The 19,416-nt window shown below is 37.7% G+C and overlaps 1 protein-coding gene across 3 annotated transcripts in view; it reads left to right on the top strand.

Annotated features, from left to right (window-relative positions):
• LOC129016551 (neurofibromin-like) overlaps positions 1 to 19,416 on the top strand; it is a 90,486-nt gene that overhangs the window by 15,852 nt on the left and 55,218 nt on the right. Inside the window, exons 1-4 of one of the 3 annotated variants that reach the window (XM_063655461.1) lie at positions 1,696 to 2,433; positions 2,686 to 2,760; positions 7,552 to 7,683; positions 8,465 to 8,509. In XM_063655461.1, coding sequence (XP_063511531.1) covers positions 2,374 to 2,433; positions 2,686 to 2,760; positions 7,552 to 7,683; positions 8,465 to 8,509 — 312 coding nt within the window. In that variant the 5' untranslated portion in view covers positions 1,696 to 2,373. Of the gene's footprint in view, positions 1 to 1,695; positions 2,434 to 2,685; positions 2,761 to 7,551; positions 7,684 to 8,464; positions 8,510 to 19,416 lie in introns of those variants that run through there. The other 2 variants (XM_063655459.1, XM_063655460.1) reach the window with 2 other exon arrangements.

Genomic DNA, 19,416 nt, shown 5'->3' with positions numbered 1-19,416 from the left:
TGCTTCAGCTTCCCTAGTAGCTGGGACTACAGGCATGCACCACCATGCTTGTGTAATTTTTGTCTTCTTTACAGTAGAGATGGGGGTTTTACCATGTTGGTCAGGCTGGTCTTAAACTCCTGACCTCAAGTGATTTCGCCTGCCTTGGCTTCCCAAAGTGCTGGGATTACAGGCATGAGCCACTTCATCTAGCTGTGTCACCACTTTCATATCTGACTTTAGTAATTTGGTGTTCTTTCTCTCTGTCTCTCTTTTATTTATTTATTTTTTTGTTAACCGATCTAGCTAGAGTTTTGTTGACTTTTTCAAAGAATCAGCTTCTGGTTTTGTAATTTTTCTCCATTGTTTTTCTGTTCTGTTTTCACTCTGATTTTTATTATTTTCTTTCTTCCGCTAGCTTTGGTGTAGTTTACTCTTTTTCTAGTTCCTTGAGGTATATGGTTAGGTTATTGAATGAGAACTTTCTTATTTTTTGATGTAAGTGTTTACAGCTTTACATTTTTCTTTTAGCCCTGCATTCACTGCATCCTATAAGTTTTAGTATGTTGTGTTTTCGTTTTCATTTGTCTCACGTTGGTTTCTAATTTCCTTTGTGATTTTTTCCTTTGATCTATTAGTTAACATTCACAAATTTTCACATATTTGTGAATTTTCTAGTTTTTTATCTGCTGTTGGGTTTTCATTTCCATTATGATCACAAAACATACTTTGTATGATTTCAATTTCTTTAAATGTATTAAGACTTATTTTGTAGCCTAACATATGGTCTGTTTTGTAGAATGTTCCATGTACACTTGAGAAGAATATATTATGCTGGTGTTGGGTGAGTTTAGTTTTTGACATGTTACATTTGAGCATTCATTTAGGAGAAAAGCCAAGGGAAGACATTTGTTAATGAACTGTAAAGAGGGGTTGACATCACAAGAGTAGGTAAATTTTTTTGAGAAACAAATTTAGAGCAACAGAACAGCCTTGAATATATTCTTATTTAGAAGGCTGAAGGTTGAATATAACCTGGAGTGTTAGAAAAGGGTGGAACAGTTTATCATAGACCAGAGCCAAGATAGTATAATATTTAGACTTTAAATATCAAAAAGAAGATATGATCAGCTGAATTCAAAGTTGAAGACTAGGCGTGTTGGCTCATGCCTGTAATCCTAGCACTTTGGGAGCCCAAGGCAAAAGGATCACTTGAGCCCAGGGGTTCAAGACCAGCTTGGCTAACATGGTGAAATCCTGTCTCTACTAAAAATACAAAAATTAGCCAGGCATGGTGGCAGGCACCTGTAAACCCAGCTACTCTGGAGGCTGAGGCAGGAGAATCGCTTGACCCCGGGAGGCAGAGTTTGCAATGAGCCGAGATCGTACCTTTGCACTCCAGCCTGGGCAACAGAGGAAGACACCATCTTGGGGAAAAAAAAAAAAAGTTCAGAAAACAGCTTGTTTGGGAAGGACTGTTTTTTGTATTCCTTTAATAATTCAATAAAGAAAATAGAAAAAGGTTTTTTTTTTTTAAATTTGAGAAACATTTAAATGATGACCAGTACTTAAATTATGAAATTGAAAACCACAAATATAAATTAAGCATTCTTTATAGTATGAGTTTTAGAGGCTGTTAATTTGCTATAATATTAGGTACATCTGGAATAGAAGAAACTTCGTATATTATCTTATCGCTATATTTGAATTCTGTAGAAGTTATTTCTGGACAGTCTACGAAAAGCTCTTGCTGGCCATGGAGGAAGTAGGCAGCTGACAGAAAGTGCTGCAATTGCCTGTGTCAAACTGTGTAAAGCAAGTACTTACATCAATTGGGAAGATAACTCTGTCATTTTCCTACTTGTTCAGTCCATGGTGGTTGATCTTAAGTAACATGCTTATTCTTTCTCTACTACAAACTTTAAGAAAGTTAAATGAATTTTCTAGCATAAGTATTATGTCAAAGATAATTGCTAACATTAAAGTTCTGATTCTTTGTTGATAAGTTCATAGGACTTGCTTTTGTTGTTACTGTGTTCATCAGCCTAAATGGACTGAGAATATGAAGAAAACACCATTTTCTTAAATAAGCATAAATATACAGACTTGGGTTTAAAATAATGTGGCAATTAGGGCCTGAAAGGAACCTATATATGGTATAGGAAGAATTGTATCAGACTGATGAACCACAGTATGGGTGCTTTGTGCTTCTTCTGGCAGCTGAATTTTACTGCCATCTGTGTGGGTAATGTGTTGATGTTATTACATGTTAGTAAAGAAATACTGCATGGGTATTTAAAGGCCTTTGTTTTCTGTTGGGGTTTTTATAGAACCTGCTTTTTAATCCAAGTAAGCCATTCTCAAGAGGCAGTCAGCCTGCTGATGTGGATCTAAATGATTGACTGCCTTGTTTCTTGCTTTCGTATAAGCCCTCACAACAACCAACACTTTAAGGTGAGAGCATTGGTTTTTATCTAACTGTATTTACTGATGCTGTTATCCTTTATAAACAAAAAGACTAGAGAGATTAATAGGTTCACTTTTAACGGTATTGCTCACTATTATGTATTGATGTTCATTTCAAGACCTTAAAAACTTAGTGTTTTTTTAAAAAAAACTTTCTATTTGCTGTTCTTTTTGGCTTCATTTGTATTACTGAGTATTTTTCTCATAGAAATAATCTGCTTTTTTGTAATTTTTCTATAGATCTGCCTGGCTCAGAATTCACCTTCTACATTTCACTATGTGCTGGTAAATTCACTCCATCAAATCATCACCAATGTAAGTCCAAAAGGACTAAAAAATTACTAAAAAAATTTTTTTTCTTTCTTTTCTTTGCATGTTTCTTTTTAAGAAATGCACTCTTGGTTTTCAAAAATGTTCTGAATTTAGATGTATGAAATAGGAAAATTTCTCCACAGTGATTCTATTTGATAATTGATAAATATTTGTATTTTTCATATTAAGTCTTGACCGAAGGGACCATATTAAGGAAGATGGAGTTAATAAGATGCTTTGGAAAGATTAAATCTAAAACATTTTATTCAGATCAGAAGCCCTTGAGAAAAATGTCACTGAAAATACAATTTAAAATTCTCATCCCAAAGCTTTTCAAACATATTATTTGAATACTCTTAGCCCTTTTACAGCATTTGATACATTGACTTGCCACCTTACCATTTAAGTTAAAAGTAATAGTATTTATGTTGTAGTCTAGTATAGCACATTGACAAAATGATGGGACTATATTTGATGGTACTTTTAAGTCTTTTGATCCTAAATTCATTCATAGTGTAAAATTTCATTTTTCTTAAAATGAAATATTAACATACTTTAAAGTAGGTATTCACAAGATGCAAAAGCATATCAGACAAAGTAAGTGAAATCATTAAAAGGTACTTGCGAAACCTTCAACTCTGTCTGATGTGAAGACATTAAATAGACAACAAAACTATCAGATTTGGACTGTGGATTTTTAAAATTCTGTTCTTGTAATTATGAACAACCCTATTTTGAAAGTTTTCAGGTGTTATTTTCCATTGTTCCACTTTTATCAAATGATACTCACATTTATGGGTAAATTGGTTGACGCTTTCCTTCCTTAAAGGAGGCTGTAATCATTGATAACTTAGTATATTTGACCTGTTTATAATCAAATTCCATTTTAAGACTGTGCCTCTGGTGAGTTGAAAATAAACCTTCACCCTCATTTGCCCTGGATGTTGTATTTATTTAAAATAAATACTGCCCATATTCTATCCATTCCTGCAGTGGAAAATTAACTATTGATAAAGCTATTTGGTGACACATTTGATTTTTCTCAGCAGGTGTTTAGTGAGCATTTTGAGAGGACAGTCCTTTGTTGTGCAGGATGCCTTGGGCATTGCAGGACCTTTAACGTCTCTGGCCTCATTTCATTAAATGCCAGTTGTGCTGCATTTCCCCATGCCTAGTCATTATGAACAAATAAACATGCCTGAGGGAATGATACCTCCTCCCTTAGTTAAGTATCACTGAGTTAAATTGTAGGTAAAAGTAACATTGAATATGCTTTGTTCCAAAAGGGAAAGTTTAATGAAGACTGTAAATAAGGTATGTTTGTGTTAAAAACTTAAAAAAAAATCACTATACTTTTGTCAGCATAATGAACCAGGGCATTGTACCTTCAAGGTTTACTTTCAAGGCCATTAAAAAAAAAAGATGATTTGCCCTCTCAAGTTTATGTGTAACTCAGAAATAAGACATTATTGCTTTTTTCCGCTGTGGCTCAGAACACTAAAAATATTCAAAGAGTGATAGCTTTGCATAAATGCTTAAAATTTGTATATAATAAACCCAATATATACTTTTTTGATACTTTGTGGCTAGTTACTTTAATTGTGAAATATATTTGTCTACAACTGACTATATAGAGCACTTTCAAGCATGGACTTGGCACTGCTGTAAGTGGCTGAGCTGCTCCTTTCTGGGGTCCAAGCATGCCTGGAGTGGTGCTTCATGCATGCCTCAGTGTACTTGGTGAAAGTGGCTGTGCATCCTCTTCTACTCTAATGAGCACTGCATGTGTGGAGTGTGGAGTGTGTCTGTATCAGAGATCAAGTTATATGAAAATCTGTTTTTATTTTTATTTTTATTTTATTATTATTATTATACTTTAGGTTTTATGGTACATGTGCGCAATGCTGCTATAAAGACACATGCACACGTATGTTTATTGCGGCATTATTCACAATAGCAAAGACTTGGAACCAACCCAAATGTCCAACAATGATAGACTGGATTAAGAAAATGTGGCACATATACACCATGGAATACTATGCAGCCATAAAAAATGATGAGTTCATGTCCTTTGTAGGGACATGGATGAAATTGGAAATCATCATTCTCAGTAAACTATCGCAAGAACAAAAAACCAAACACCGCATATTCTCACTCATAGGTGGGAATTGAACAATGAGAACACATGGACACAGGAAGGGGAACATCACACTTCGGGGACTGTTGTGGGGTGGGGGGAGGGGGGAGGAATAGCATTGGGAGATATACCTAATGCTAGATGATGAGTTGGTGGGTGCAGTGCACCAGCATGGCACATGTATACACATGAAAATCTGTTTTTATAAAGAAAAAAACTACATTGACTAATTTTTAAGTATCAAGTATCAATAACTTTTCAATGAAATAGCTTGAAAAGGAACATAAATATTAGTTCAAAGTATCTTTTTAAATTATGCCTTGGGTAGTGATACTTTATTATTATAGATAGCGTGGGAAATTGTTTCTCGTTAGGATATTTTCCCCCTTGGTTTGAGGCTAATCGCTATTGAATCTGAAGTACCCTTTTGGTTGAAAAGGACTATTTGTAAAGTGAATATACAAATTTATGAGATTGCCTGTTTTAGAGTTTCATTGAAGACACTTATTATGGCAATATTTTTGTCTTGAAAAATCACAGGAAATTATTCTTAGATATTTGGACTTCTGATCTTAAATTCATTCATAGTGCCATCACTGGTACATGCTATAGCTGGTATATTACTTATTTCTGTTTTTTCCTTACGACAATTTATCATAATTTACATATGGATAGTTCACATACTGAAAATGAGATGATTTCTTTCTACTGAGAGGTTGTAGTTGAAAGGAATTATTTCCAAGGCATTTGAAAATTATTTAAATCTCTTGAGGAATTGCCACATAATTTGTTCATAATATGTAAGTGTTGCCATTTGGCTAGAAACATGGGATTTTCAAGGAAAAGAAGAGTAAGTCTACTTCAATTGACTGGTGTTCAGGAAGGGCACATTTAGTAACTGCTCAAAATACTAAACTTTTTTGCCAACCACATGATGTCTAGTTTTTCATGCTTATTTTATTTGAAAATGTATCTTTTACTTTAAAATGAATATATTATGAAAAATGGAAACTATGAAAATTACTAAATCTTAAGGCTGAAGTTATTTTATATGGTGCACCTGGTACCACAATACAGTTTCAAAAGCTATTAAAAAAGACACAGTAATTTGAATAGGATGTTATATGGGATGCCTTTCTCAGTTTATCAGTTTCTGACAAGATCTTATGAGATGTGTTGGGTAAGGAAGACCCTTCACTCAATGACTTTGTTATTATTCAGCTTTTTGTTACTTTAGGCTGATTAACACAAGCTGTATAATTTAGTAAGTATAAGAAATGAAGTTGCATTGGTTGCTTTGGGCAAGTCAAAGTTGCTGAGAGTTGGAGGAATCCATTATACTATCAGACTAAAAATTGATCATTTGTAGGAACTAGATTAAATAAAGTAGGAGTTGAGGGAAAAATGTAAACAACCATACTGTCCCAAAAAAGCATTTCTTCCCTCCCAGTTTTGGGATTCCTCTCTGAATGGAATTCAGTATTCAAAATGTGTATCATAAATTGGTTTTATATTTTACTATCCGATGAACAGGATTTGTAATCCACAGTTTGGTTTAAGGTAATATAACTTGATGCTATTCAAAATATTCTGAGAATTCCAAGTAAAGAAATTAAAATGTTGAGACTTCAATTAGCTTAGTTTTGAATAAGAAAAAATCTGGGAATGAGATGTGAGAGATGTGAGGCTATTCAGTCTCTCTTACCTATAATTTGAATGTATTATTCTTCCAGATATTTTTTATAAACATCTGGAGTATTATAAATTAGAAGCCTACATTTTAGGTCATTTAATGCATACTCTACATACATAGTGAAAATTCATCCAGTCAGTTTTGTATTAAATGACAGACTTTAAAGATATAGTGATTTTCACAATTGTCATTTTTTAATAATATATCAAGTCATTCATTTTAAAGTTAGAGATACGCTTCCAAATAAAATAGGCCCTAAAAAGTAGACATCAAAGCTAAACAGGTTAAATTGAAATAGAAAATACGTAAAATAATTGTTTAAAAAATATTTCACTAGGATCAGTTTGTCTTTGTTTATGGTAATTGTTACTCTCCCATGTATCATGTCATCATTGTATATCAATTTAAGATTATAGGTTTACTTAATAGTTTTATTTCATTTACTAATTTCATGTTGTAATTATCATTGTTGTCCGTAAACATATAAGTAATGGTTTTCACATACACTTAATACTGTGTTGAACCACTAATCACTTTTAAAGCTTTGATAAAGCATTCTTACCTGGGAAAATATATGCCATGTATGCATGTGTTTCAGAAATTGTAAAACATTAAACTTTAAAAAAAAAAAAAAAAAAAGAAGATTGGCTACAGATTAGCTCCCTGAAGACTTTATTTTTCAAATTCACTGGCTTATCATTGAGAAAAGATAGTCTCACATGCACATGCTCATGAAGTGGGCAATTTGTCTCATGCTCACTATTATGTTTTATAGTATAATATGTATGAGTTAGTGTTTGAATTAAAGATGTTGTTTGAAGACTTTGGAAATCATGGTGTGTGTTTGCATGGTCTTAGAAAGTTCCCGACAAAAGGATAAAACTTAAAACTACAGTGATAAACAGAGCATACAACTCATGTAATTTTGTACTTTTTCTTCCTTATGGTCTTTGTTTTTTTCTAGTTGGCATTGGATTGGTGGCCTAAGATTGATGCTGTGTATTATCACTCGGTTGAACTTCGAAATATGTTTGGTGAAACACTTCATAAAGCAGTGCAAGGTTGTGGAGCACACCCAGCAATACGAATGGCACCGGTAAGATAAATCACGAATTTTGAATCTCATCCCCTTTCTATTGCATTTTTTTAGGGTCTTTATCCCATTCCTGCTGCTTTGGTTATTTTAGAGAATTGAATGGGTCCTTCATTTCCTCTAAATGTTGTGGTATGTTGTGTATAGAATATTGTTGAACACTAGATTATAATGTTTGTTGTACACTGTTTCCATGAGTTGAACTTAACTTTTCTTAGATAAATTTTCTCACAAAACACTGAAAGTCTTAATGAATGTCACCTTTTTTTTCTGTTTTTAAAGTTTTTTTTTCTCTTTAAAACTTTTGAACGAAAATATTTTGATTAGCTTCTCACGTTTTCGGGATGAGTAAGGGAAGCTGACTCCTGGGTTAGAGTGAATGTTGCTGCTAATGCACATTTTAGCTCACTGAATGGTGACTATTACACATAGGAAATGAATAAAATTTAGAGTTTTTGTATTTAAAATAAAAATATTTTATATTTCAACAAATATGCCTTGAGGTTTTACAAATGGTAGGAACTTTGATACTGACATTTGACTCTAAACTTAATAAAAAGCAGACTTAAAATTGGGTATTCTTACAGATTATTACTCTTAATATGGAATTTAAAAACTCCTATGGAATCAATTTGAAAAGATAATTATAAGATTGTGGAAGTCATTTTTTGGTGTTTATGTATAGCAAGAGTATTATAAAAGAGCAACTCTTGACATTGATTGGTGGTGCTTTGTCTTCTGCTTCATATTTTCTGTTATTGGCTGCTGTCGCTCACATGATCAGATGCCAACCAGTCACTGTTTTGCATGGCAGTGGGCTTCTGTGGCTGTAAGTATGACCCATTGTAACTACATCAGAAAAGTCCTTGGTTTCTTTGACTTTTCTGCGTATAGTTACCATTATAGTCACATCTTGTCATTTCAACTGAAAATATAGCATGTCTTCACCTGTTGGTTTTATCTAGTAAGTTAGTCATTTCACAGTTAGGAGATAATTTAAACAGGTTCCTTGCTGGCATGCTTCTCTTTTTCCAAGTCCCCTTAGTCAGTGAAATATTTTGGTTTTATACAGTTGTGGTTCACTCTTATCCAGTTGTCAGTAATTATTTCTGAGGATTGTTTATCTTAGATGTTCAAATAGAGAAGTTTTTTATGTCATATATTTTGGGATTATTGAGCCTAAAAAATATAACCAAAAGATCATGGCAATGATGTTTCCTTAAGTAAACTTTAAAATGCAAGGTTACCTTTTAGTTGACTTTTTGTAATGCCAAGTACTTCATTTTTTTTTTAAGTTGAAAAAATTTTCAATACAGGTATATTTAATTGGAGGTAAGCATAAATAATAGCTGTTTAAATCTTATTTACAAGACATTTTTAAAAAATCTTTAAAAACTACTTGAAATAAGTTGTTTAAAAGTTATTTATTGACCTGTTTATTCCAGAGATCTTCTGGGAAATTAGAAGTTTGTTTGACTTTTTTGTTTTAAGTTTACTACCTTTTCTGGTAGAAAATTAATGGCCTCCAATAATAGGGCTTGGTGGGAGGTTAATATTCACTTCCTATTTAACTTCAATATCCACTTTACCAGCTGCCCATAATTTTCTGTGAATAAGGACTAAAAATGAAAGTAAATGATTATTTTGAACAGAGGTAAAATTTGATTGGTAGTCTGAATATGTTCTCTACACTTGGAAGTTATTTTACTTCTTAGCACTAGTTATAAGCTGATTCTCAGAGCTACATATTATTTTACCGAAAAGCCATAACTAGAGAGGATTCCTCTTTTGGCCCAAAGACACCTGTAATAAGAATTTAGTTTTTATTTCTAATTATTTTCTGAAAATATCAATATACATTTAATGTTCAAAATCATTCCTAAGCTGTTTATGTTTTTGAAATGTTATATGTATGTATATTTCTACATAATGACTAAAGGACAGCTTTTGGGCTGATATTTCCAGGAGAGAAAATAAATAGCAAATTTAATATGAAACAATTTTTAGAATAAGAAAATTTTAGGTTTTGAATGGCTCTCAGGGTAAAATCTCACCCCTCATAAACTTGGTGAGTTAACAGTCAGATAACCAGTATGGAAGTATTGACCTTCTACTCTATGCCAGGCAGAGGTGCTAATGCCAGGGAAGCATGGTGAACTAAACATACACAGCACTTCCCCTCACCGAGATTCCAAGCAAAAGGCTTATAGCTTTTGCTTGAAAATGCCTAATGAAGAACTCAACACCGGGCACGGTGGCTAACGTCTGTAATCCCAGCACTTTGGGAGGCCAAGGTGGTTGGATCACCTGAGATCAGGAGGTCGAGACCAGCCTGGCCAACATGGCGATACCCTATATCTACTAAAAATACAAAAATTAGCCAGGCGTGGTGGTGCATGCCTGTAATTCCAGCTACTCAGGAGGCTGAGGCAGAAGAATCGCTTGAACCTGGGAGGCGGAGGTTGCAGTGAGCTGAGATGGCGCCATTGCACCCCAGCGTGGGCAACAAGAGCGAGAATCTTGTCTCAAAAAAAAAAACAAAAAAACTCACTACAGGTGGCATGGAGTCTGGCAACACAGGCAAATATATATAATAAATGGTTTACAGATAATACCTAACGTCAGAGTTTCCTACTGTTGGCACTATTAACATTTTGGACTGGATAACTCTGGTATAGGGGGCTGTACTGCGCATTGTGGGATATTTAGCAGCATCTCTGGCCTCTACCCACTAGATGCCAATATTTCCTTTACCCTCCAGCCCTCCCAGTCATGAAAACCACACATGTCTCCAAACATTTCCAGATGCCCCCTGGGGGACAAAATCACCCCCACTTGAGAACCACTGTATTACAGAGTATGTTCAGTGGGTTGTCCCTCGTTTGTATTGCCTCAAATGATTTGGGACTGATAAACCTGAGCCATTAGCTTGCTTCAGAAGTAGCAATCAAGGAGTTCTGTTGCAAAACAGTAAAAGTAAAATAATATCTGCTTCAAGGCTTTACTAACACTTTGTATTTTGGAGAGACAAGTTACTTGTTGGAAGGAGCTAATTATTTGAAAATTTTCTCTTCGACCAAGATAGAATCATGTCTCTGTCACTTACAGCCATCATTGATCCTCTTTCTTTTGGAGCTCTATAGAATACTTCTGATTCTTCCACAAGGTGGCCCTGCAGATGTTTGAATAAGATTATTCTGTACTCCTAGAATTCATTTTATTTTTATATCGTTTTGGCATTGGGAGGGATTTTATTCTTTTAGCTCTCTCTTTTTTTTTTCTTCTTGAGACAGAGTCCCACTCCGAGTCCCACTCTGTTACCCAGGCTGGAGTGAGTACAGTGATGCAATCTTGGCTCACTCCAACCTCTGCCTCCCAGGTTCAAGTCATCTGCTGCTTTAGCCTCCCGACTAGCTGGGGTTACAGGTGCCCACCATCACGCCAGCTAATTTTGTATTTTTAGTAGACCATTTAGCACCATTTTGGGCAGGCTACTCTTGAACTGTGACCTCAAGTGATCCACCTGCCTCGGTCTCCCAAAGTGCAGGGATTATAGGCATGAGCCACGGCGCCTGGCCTCTTTTAGCTCTCTTTAAAAGTGTATGTGTGTTTGTTGGGTCTGTTTTTATAGCTAAAGAAACTGAAGCTTAAATAAAGTTATATTAATAACAAATGCATGGTTAATGAACAGTCCACCAGAGTTAGTTCTGAGGTTTCTTGACATTCAATTCAGTGTCTTTATCAGGTTCTTTAGTTGTCGTTCTTCACTAGCAAGTTAGCTTGATGAAAGCAGTAGCTTTGTCTGGCTTATTCAACACTGAATCCCTAACTTTTGAACAACATCTGATACATATTGGGCATTTAGTACATGTTTGCAGAATGAATGAAGGAATGAATTTCTTACTTGATCTGGTTTCAAAATCCTCGTCCAGGCCGGGCGCAGTGGCTCATGCCTATAATACCAGCACTTAGGGAGGCCAGGGCAGTCAGGTCACTTGAGACCAGGAGTTTGAGACCAGCTGGGCCAACATGGTGAAACCTTGTCTCTACTAAAAATGCAAAAAAATTAGCCAGGCTTGGTGGCAGGCACCTGTAGTTATAGCTACTCAGGAGGCTGAGGCAGGAGAATCACTTGAACCCGGGAGGCGGAGGTTGCAGTGAGCCAAGATTGTGTCACTGCACTCCAGCCTGGGCAACAGAGCGAGACTCTGTCTCAAACAAAAACAAAAAACCAAAAACCCTCCTGTTTCTGATTTGCTTCTCTTCTGGAAAGACCAACCTGACAAAAATTTTTAAAATTAAAATGCCATATTAAGATCTGATGTTAGTGATACAGATGTAATACTATGATGTAATAATTGATAAAAGCTATTAAACTGTTGTGTTTGTATGCCCTGTTTCTATTAATACAATCTAAGATAGTATTATTATTTTATATTGACTTTTTAGTTATTTAAACTCTTTGGCCATTTTTATGTGAATGTTGAGCCATAACTTCTCCTTTGTACTTTTGTAATTTTTTTTAATATTTGAAATGTTTGTCTTAGCACTAATTTTACTATTTGCAAACTAACATCTTCTGCTTTCATAAAATTCAAAACTGCCAATAACAGATGTATGAATTTTCACAAATATTTGTTATTTCTTAACATTTTTTATCTTAAACGGCATGCTAGCTCACCAGATCTTTCTTACATGCCTGTTATTTAGTCACATGGTCTAAATTAACAAGTGGTTTGGGCCTTTAATAGATATCTGAAGACTCTGGTTCATGAATTTCTTCCCAGACATGATTGCCTCTCATCTTTGGCCAGATCACATGTACCAGCTTGTATTCCTACTAATACCTGCAATATAGAAGATCAGCTAATGAATGAATGAATTTTTTTCTTACATTTCTAATTAAGAAACACATTGCTTCTTTAGCATGTTGTTCCTGACTTTCTGTAACCCACTAAAATTAAAAGGTATTTGAGATGAATTAAATTTATTGGAATTTCTGAAGTCATACATTTCATATTAGGCAGCCATGTTGGAACAGAATTTACATGTTAATACTTGGAATTAAGAGGTGACATAATTAAACTAATATAGTCAGTCATACATCACTTAATGACAGGGACATGTCTTGAGAAATGAGTGCATCCTTAGTGATTCCTTAGTGTTGCACTCTATTGTGCAAACATCATAGAGTCTACTTACATGAACCTAGATGGTTATATAGCCTGCTACATACCTAGGATATATGGTCTAGCCTACTGCTCCTAGGCTGCAAACCTAGGCTAAACAGCATGTTACTATACTGAATACCGTAGGCAGTTGTAGCACAATGGTAAGTATTTGTTTATTCAAACGGAAAAGGTGCAGTAACAATACAGCATAAAAGAAAAAAATGTATAGGACACTTAACACAAATGGAGTTTGCAGGACTGGAAGTTGCTGTGGGTGAGTCATTGAGTGAGTGTTGAGTGAATGTGAAGCCTAGGACATTACACTACTGTAGACTTAAAATTTTTTTAAATTTATTTTACTTTTAATACTTTTGCATTTTTCTCATACTCAGGATCTATACTGTAGACTTTATAAACACTGTACACTTAAGCTATGTCAAATTTATAAAAAATATTTTTATATGATAATCAACTTTACGGTAGCTTTTAAAATATAAACTTCTAAATTTTTTAATTTTTTGACTCCTGTAATAACACTTAGCTTAAAACACATTGTACAACTAGCTGTATAAAATATTTTTCTTTATATCCTGTAAGTTTTTTCTATTTGAAAATGTTCTATTTTAATTTTTATTTTGAAAACTGTTTTAAGATCTGGGACACAAACATACGCATTAGCCTAGGCCTACATGGGGTCAAGATCATCAATCAGTGTTACTGTCTTCCACCTCCACATCTGCTCCCACTGGAAGGTTTGTAGGGGAAATAACGTGTGGAGCTGTCATCTCTTGTGGTAACAATGCCTTCTTCTGGAATACCTCCTGAAGGACCCTCTGAGGCTGTGTTTCATAGTTAACTTTTTATCTTTAAGTAGGAGTATAACAATACAAAGTATACTATAGTAGGCTGGGCCTGGTGGCTCATGCCTGTAGTCCCAGCACTTTGGGAGGCCAAGGCAAGTGGATCACCTGAGGTCAGGAGTTGAGACCAGCCTGGCCAACATGGCAAAACACCTTCTCTACTAAAAATACAAAAAAATTAGCTGGGCGTGGTGGTGCACGCCTGTAGTCCCAGCTACTCAGGAGGCTTGAGGCAGGAGAATTGCCTGAACCCGGGAGGCAGAGGTTGCAGTGAGCCAAGATTGTGCCACTGCACTCCAGCCTGGGCAACAGCAAAAACTCCATCTCAAAAAATCAACAAATAAAATTATCAAGCCTGCGTTCAAATCCCGGCATTCTTCCATCCAACAAATATTTATTGAAGCTTCCTGTGTTCCAGGCACAATTCTAGAACTAGAGATATAGCAGGGAAGAAAATAGAAAAAAAAAAAAAAATATATATATATATATATATACATATAGCCCTCATGGAGTTTAACCTGATAGTGTTGAAGGCAGAAAATGAATAATTACATTACATAGTATGTTAGAAGGTGATTAAAAAAAAAAAAAACTATGGAGAAAAATGAAGCAAACAAGGGAGGGAAACAGAAGGTGATGGGAGCTGTGATGTTAAGTGGACAGGGGAGTCAAGTATAGTTCTCAGTGAAAAGGTGACATTTGAACAAAGACTGGAAGGAGGTAAGAGGAAGCCATGCAAAGATCTTAGGCGACAGCATCCCCCGCAGAGGGTCAGTGACAAAGCCCAGAGACCAGAGCACATGTGGGATGTCTGAGGAAGTCAGGGAGACAGGTGTTGAATGAAGGAGAGGGAGAGATGAGGTCAGATGGGCTATAGGGGGCGAAGGGGGACCCTGTAGCGCCATTTTACAGACTTTGGCTTTTACCCTGAGGATAACGGGAAACTTGCCAACTGTGTGGTCTTGGGCAGGTGAGTTGATCTGAGCTTTACAGATTTTTCCTCTTCTGTAAAATGGAGCTGATAATATGACCTACCTTGTGGAGCAGTTTTATGAATTAACCAAAAATTATAATGACCAGTATGAGAGGACGACAGATGCCTTGCTGTTGGGTTTATTCTTTTTATTTTTATTTTTACTGGCTTTTTGTTTTTTTTCTGAGGCAGGGTCTCACTCTGTCACCCAGCCTGGAATGCAGTAACACAGTCATAGCTTACGGAAGCCTCAACCTTCTGAGCTCAAGTGACCCTCCTGCCGCAGCCTCCTGAGCAGCTGGGACTACAGGCATGCACCACCATGTCCAGCTGATTTATTTTTATTTATTTTTATTTTTTTATTTTTTTGTAGAGACAGAGTTTCACCATGTTACCTAGGCTGGTCTCAAGCTCCTGGGCTCAAGCAATCTGCCTACCTTGGCCTCCTAAAATGCTGGGATTATAGGCGTGAGCCACCATGCCTGTCCTATTATTTAATTTAATTTAATGTTATTTATTTATTTATTTATTTTCGAGACACGGTTTTACTCTTTTGCCCAGGCTGGAGTGCAGTGGTGCAATCTCGGCTCACTGCAACCTTCACCTTCTGGGCTCAAGCCATCCTCCCACTTCAGCCTTCCAAGTAGCTGGGACTACAGGTGTGCACACCTGGCTAATTTTTTTTTAATTTTTGTAGTTACAGGATTTCACTATGTTGCCCGGGCTTATCTCGGCCTCCTGAGCTCAGGCAATCTGTCTGCCTCAGCCTCCCAAAGTGCTGGGATTACAAAGTGTGAGCCACTGCGCCCAGCCCTGGGTTTATTATTGTTATACAAATACCAAACTTTCTTTGCACTTTGGCAAGTACCTGGCTTTGTTCATGGGCCCGAAGGAAAGCATATATAAATATACATATTACACTATATGTACGGCTCATGCAGAGTGGAAATAATTTTAATATCCTGATTGATTCATTGCCTCATTTATTCACTCGACAAACATTTCCTAAGTGCCTGTCCATGCCAGGTTCCGTGCCCCAGGCACTGGGAATCTGAGGAAGAAAGGACAGAGCCTCAGACTCAGGAGAGTTTTGCCTAGAGCTTGGGCTGTCACTGGTAGCCCTGGAGTGGATTTATTCCATGAATATGTGTGATTTATCAACTCTGAACGGGGTCATTTTAAAATCTGGAACAATTGCCTTTAAAGATAGACATATGTCAAAAAAAGAAAGTCCAGATTTCCAGTTCTCTTGAAAAATCAGGAGCTCTGGCCACCCTGAGCCCACATTCCCCACAGAAACAAGGCCAGGCCTGAGCAGCAGCTGCACCCTTGGACCCAGCACAGGCTTCCCAGTTCACTCTGGTGCCATCGTTCCCAGTTCTTCACCCCCAACCCACTTGGTTCATTTCTTAGCCTTCTGTGGATATTGAGCATTCTAAGCATTTGTGTTTTGACCTTCGGGAAAAGTATCACAGTGCATGTAAGAGGCAGGCACAAAGGAGGCCATGATGACTCCGCTGGAGATCCCCGAGATGGCATCACAGAGGGAGGGATGCCAGAACTGAGATTTGGATACACAGCTCAGGAGGCAGGTCAAGGTATTCCAGGCAGAGGCACCACTTGTGCAAAAGCAGAGGGGCAAGCAAGTCTTAACCACTATCAGTTTCATTCGTTGCTCCTCATGGATGCCATAGTCAGGTGAGGTCATTTTCTAAGGCAATATTCTCCATGAGTGCCAGGGTTAAAGCGGCTGTCAGTTTGCAAATAAAGACACAAATGGGAAAACTGTATATATTACAATTGCACCATGAAACACACTCAAATTGCATGAGTTTTGCAAAAGAGATGGATCAGAGGAAAGGGACGGGGAGGGAGAACAATGTAATGCATGCAGCTTAGGGTTAGGATTATTTCATCACTGAGTGTGTATCCTGGGGTGAGCTGGAGGTCAGAGGCATGAATCCCTGGTTTCCTCAGTGGGGTCCTGTCTCCTTTTTACCTCTCATGGTGACAACATCTCACTCCACTATGTGTAATTGTAGTGTTTAAAGGTACAGAAATTTTGAATGATAGGACCCCAAAACACAACCCACCTTCTACATTTGATGCTGAACAGAAGAAATAGTGAAATGCAACAAAATTCGGGATAAACTGGTGATGTTAGACATTATGATCTCATATGTGTTGCTGTTTACTATAAGAGTACCACAGAGTAAATAATGTGACCAGGAGCAGTGGCTCATGCCTATAATTCCAGCACTTTGGGAGGCTGAGGCAGGCAAATAACTTGAGCCCAGAAGTTCAAGACCAGCTGGGAAACATAGGGAGACTTTGTCTCTCCACAAACAACTTTAAAAATTAGCCTGATAAGGCCAGGTGCGGTGGCTCACACCTGTAATCCCAGCACTTTGGGAGTCTGAGGTGGGCAGATCACAAAGTCAGGAGTTCGAGACCGGCCTGACCAACATGGTGAAACCCCGTCTCAACTAAAAATACAAAAATTAGCCAGGCATGGTGGCACGCACCTGTAATCCCATCTACTCAGGAGGCTGAAGCAAGAGAATCGCTTGAACCTGGGAGGCGGAGGTTGCAGTGAGCCGAGATTGTGCCACTAAACTCCAGCCTGGGCAACAGAGCGAGACTCTGCCTCAAAAAAATAAAAAATAAAAATTAGCCCAGCATGGGTGGCATGCACCTGTAGTCCCAGTTACTTGGGAGGCTGAAGTAGGAGGATCATGTGAGCCCTGGAGTTCAAGGCTGCCGTGAGCCATGATCCCACCACTCCACTTCAACCTGGGTGACAGGTGAGAACCTGTCTCAAAAAAAAAAAAAAAAAGTCTCCAGAGTAAATAATGTGAAGCAGGAGGAAGAGTGTATTAATGAACTTGAATTTGCAGCCCAGAGTGAATCAGTCAGTATTTAAAGTATGCTAATCAGGAACCCACCCGGCAGTGGTAGTTGCTTAAGCATTTCAGATATTATAGGACCCTGCACCAGAGGGTTTGCTGAAAGGATACTAGAAATAATTTTCACTGCTGAAATGAGTGGTGTTCAAGATACAATTGGATAGAATGTACAGGAGATTGAGTGTGGTGGCTCACACCTGTAATACCAGTAATTTGGGAAGCCAATGCAGGAGGATTGTTTTAGGCCAGGAGTTTGAGACCAGCCCTGGCAATACAGTGAGATCACATCTCTACAAAGGTTTAAAAATTAACTGGACATGGTGACATGCACCTGTAGTTCCAACTACTCAGGAGACTGACGTGAGAGAATTGCTTGATTCCAGGAGTTCAAGGCTGAAGTGAGCTAAGATTGAGCCACTGCACTCCAGCCTGGGCAACAGAGTAAGACCCTGCTTCAGGAAAAAAAAAAAAAAAAAAAAAAAAGAAGGAAGGAAGGGAGGGTGGGTTCCATTATCCTTGCATGGTGTAAGAATACAGCAGTCTCTTGGGAGGCTGAGGCGGGTAGATCATGAGGTCATGAGATCGAGACCATCCTGGCTAACACGGTGAAACCCTGTCTCTGCTAAAAAACAAAAAAATTAGCCGGGCGTGGTGGTGGGCGCCTGTAGTCCCAGCTACTCTGGAGGCTGACACAGGAGAATGGCGTGAACCCAGGAGGTGGAGCTTGCAGTGAGCTGAGATCGCGCCACTGCACTCCAGCCTGGGCGACAGAGCGAGGCTCTGTCTCAAAAAAAAAAAAAAGAACACAGCAGTCTCCACCTATTAAGACCTCTAGAGCCGTGCTAGAGATATTTATTTTCAATATAATTTATTTAATTGTAAGTTTATATAACCATTTTAATAATGGCTATGTTTAACAATCAGATCACAAAATTCCTGAAAATTTAACCGTTGGCTCTGGTGAGCCTGAGAGAACTGGCTCCAGCTTCCTGTTGCTGGGCCTGGGCTGCTCTGCCCAAACTCTCTGCCTTGCTGGCACTTGATCATCTTTCAGATCTTGGCCAAGCAGTACTCGGTGAAAGAATTGTCAGTGCATTCTGCCACAGCTCGTCACACTTGGGTTAGCTAATTCTATGTATGATTATTGTTTGATTGTTGCATTGACTGCTTATCATGTCAGCTCCATGAAAGTTGGGGCTTTTATCTATGTTTGTCCTGTCCTTTCCTGTATCTCCCATGCCACTCACAGGGCCTGATACACAGGAGGTGCCCAATTAACAGGAGGTGCCCAATTAACATCCACTTAAGAAATAAATGGGCTGGGCATGGTGGCTCATACCTGTAATCCCAGCACTTTGGGAGGCCAAGGAGGGTGCCTCACTTGAGGTCAGGAGTTCGAGACCAGCCTGGCCAACATGGCAAAACCCTGTCTCTACTAAAAATATAAAAATTAGCCAAGCATGGTGGCATGTGCCTGTGGTCCTAGCTACTCGGGAGGCTGAGGCAGGAGAATCGCTTGAGTCCAGGAGGCGGAGGGTTATAGTGAGCTGAGATTGCGCCACTGTACCCCAACCTGGGCAACAGAGACTCCGTCTCAAAAAAAAAAAAAAAAGAAAAGAATGAATGAGAAATTTCCATTAAGGCTTTCTCTACTTACATGTGCAAGTTTTGGTGATGTTAGGGAGAAATTATATAAAATTTTGCACATGAAGGGTGAATGATTTGTTTACTAACTGGCCCATTCCTCAACTCTTTAGAGTAGTTCCATCTTTTTGTACTGTGGACCCTGTTGGTTGTCTGAGGCAGCCTGTGATCCCGTTCTCAGG

The sequence above is a fragment of the Pongo pygmaeus genome, chromosome 19 (assembly GCF_028885625.2).
Source record: "Pongo pygmaeus isolate AG05252 chromosome 19, NHGRI_mPonPyg2-v2.0_pri, whole genome shotgun sequence".
NCBI classification, from domain to species: domain Eukaryota; kingdom Metazoa; phylum Chordata; class Mammalia; order Primates; family Hominidae; genus Pongo; species Pongo pygmaeus.
The sequence above is the reverse complement of the archived record's forward strand: the minus strand, read 5'-3'. Positions and strand labels throughout refer to the sequence as shown.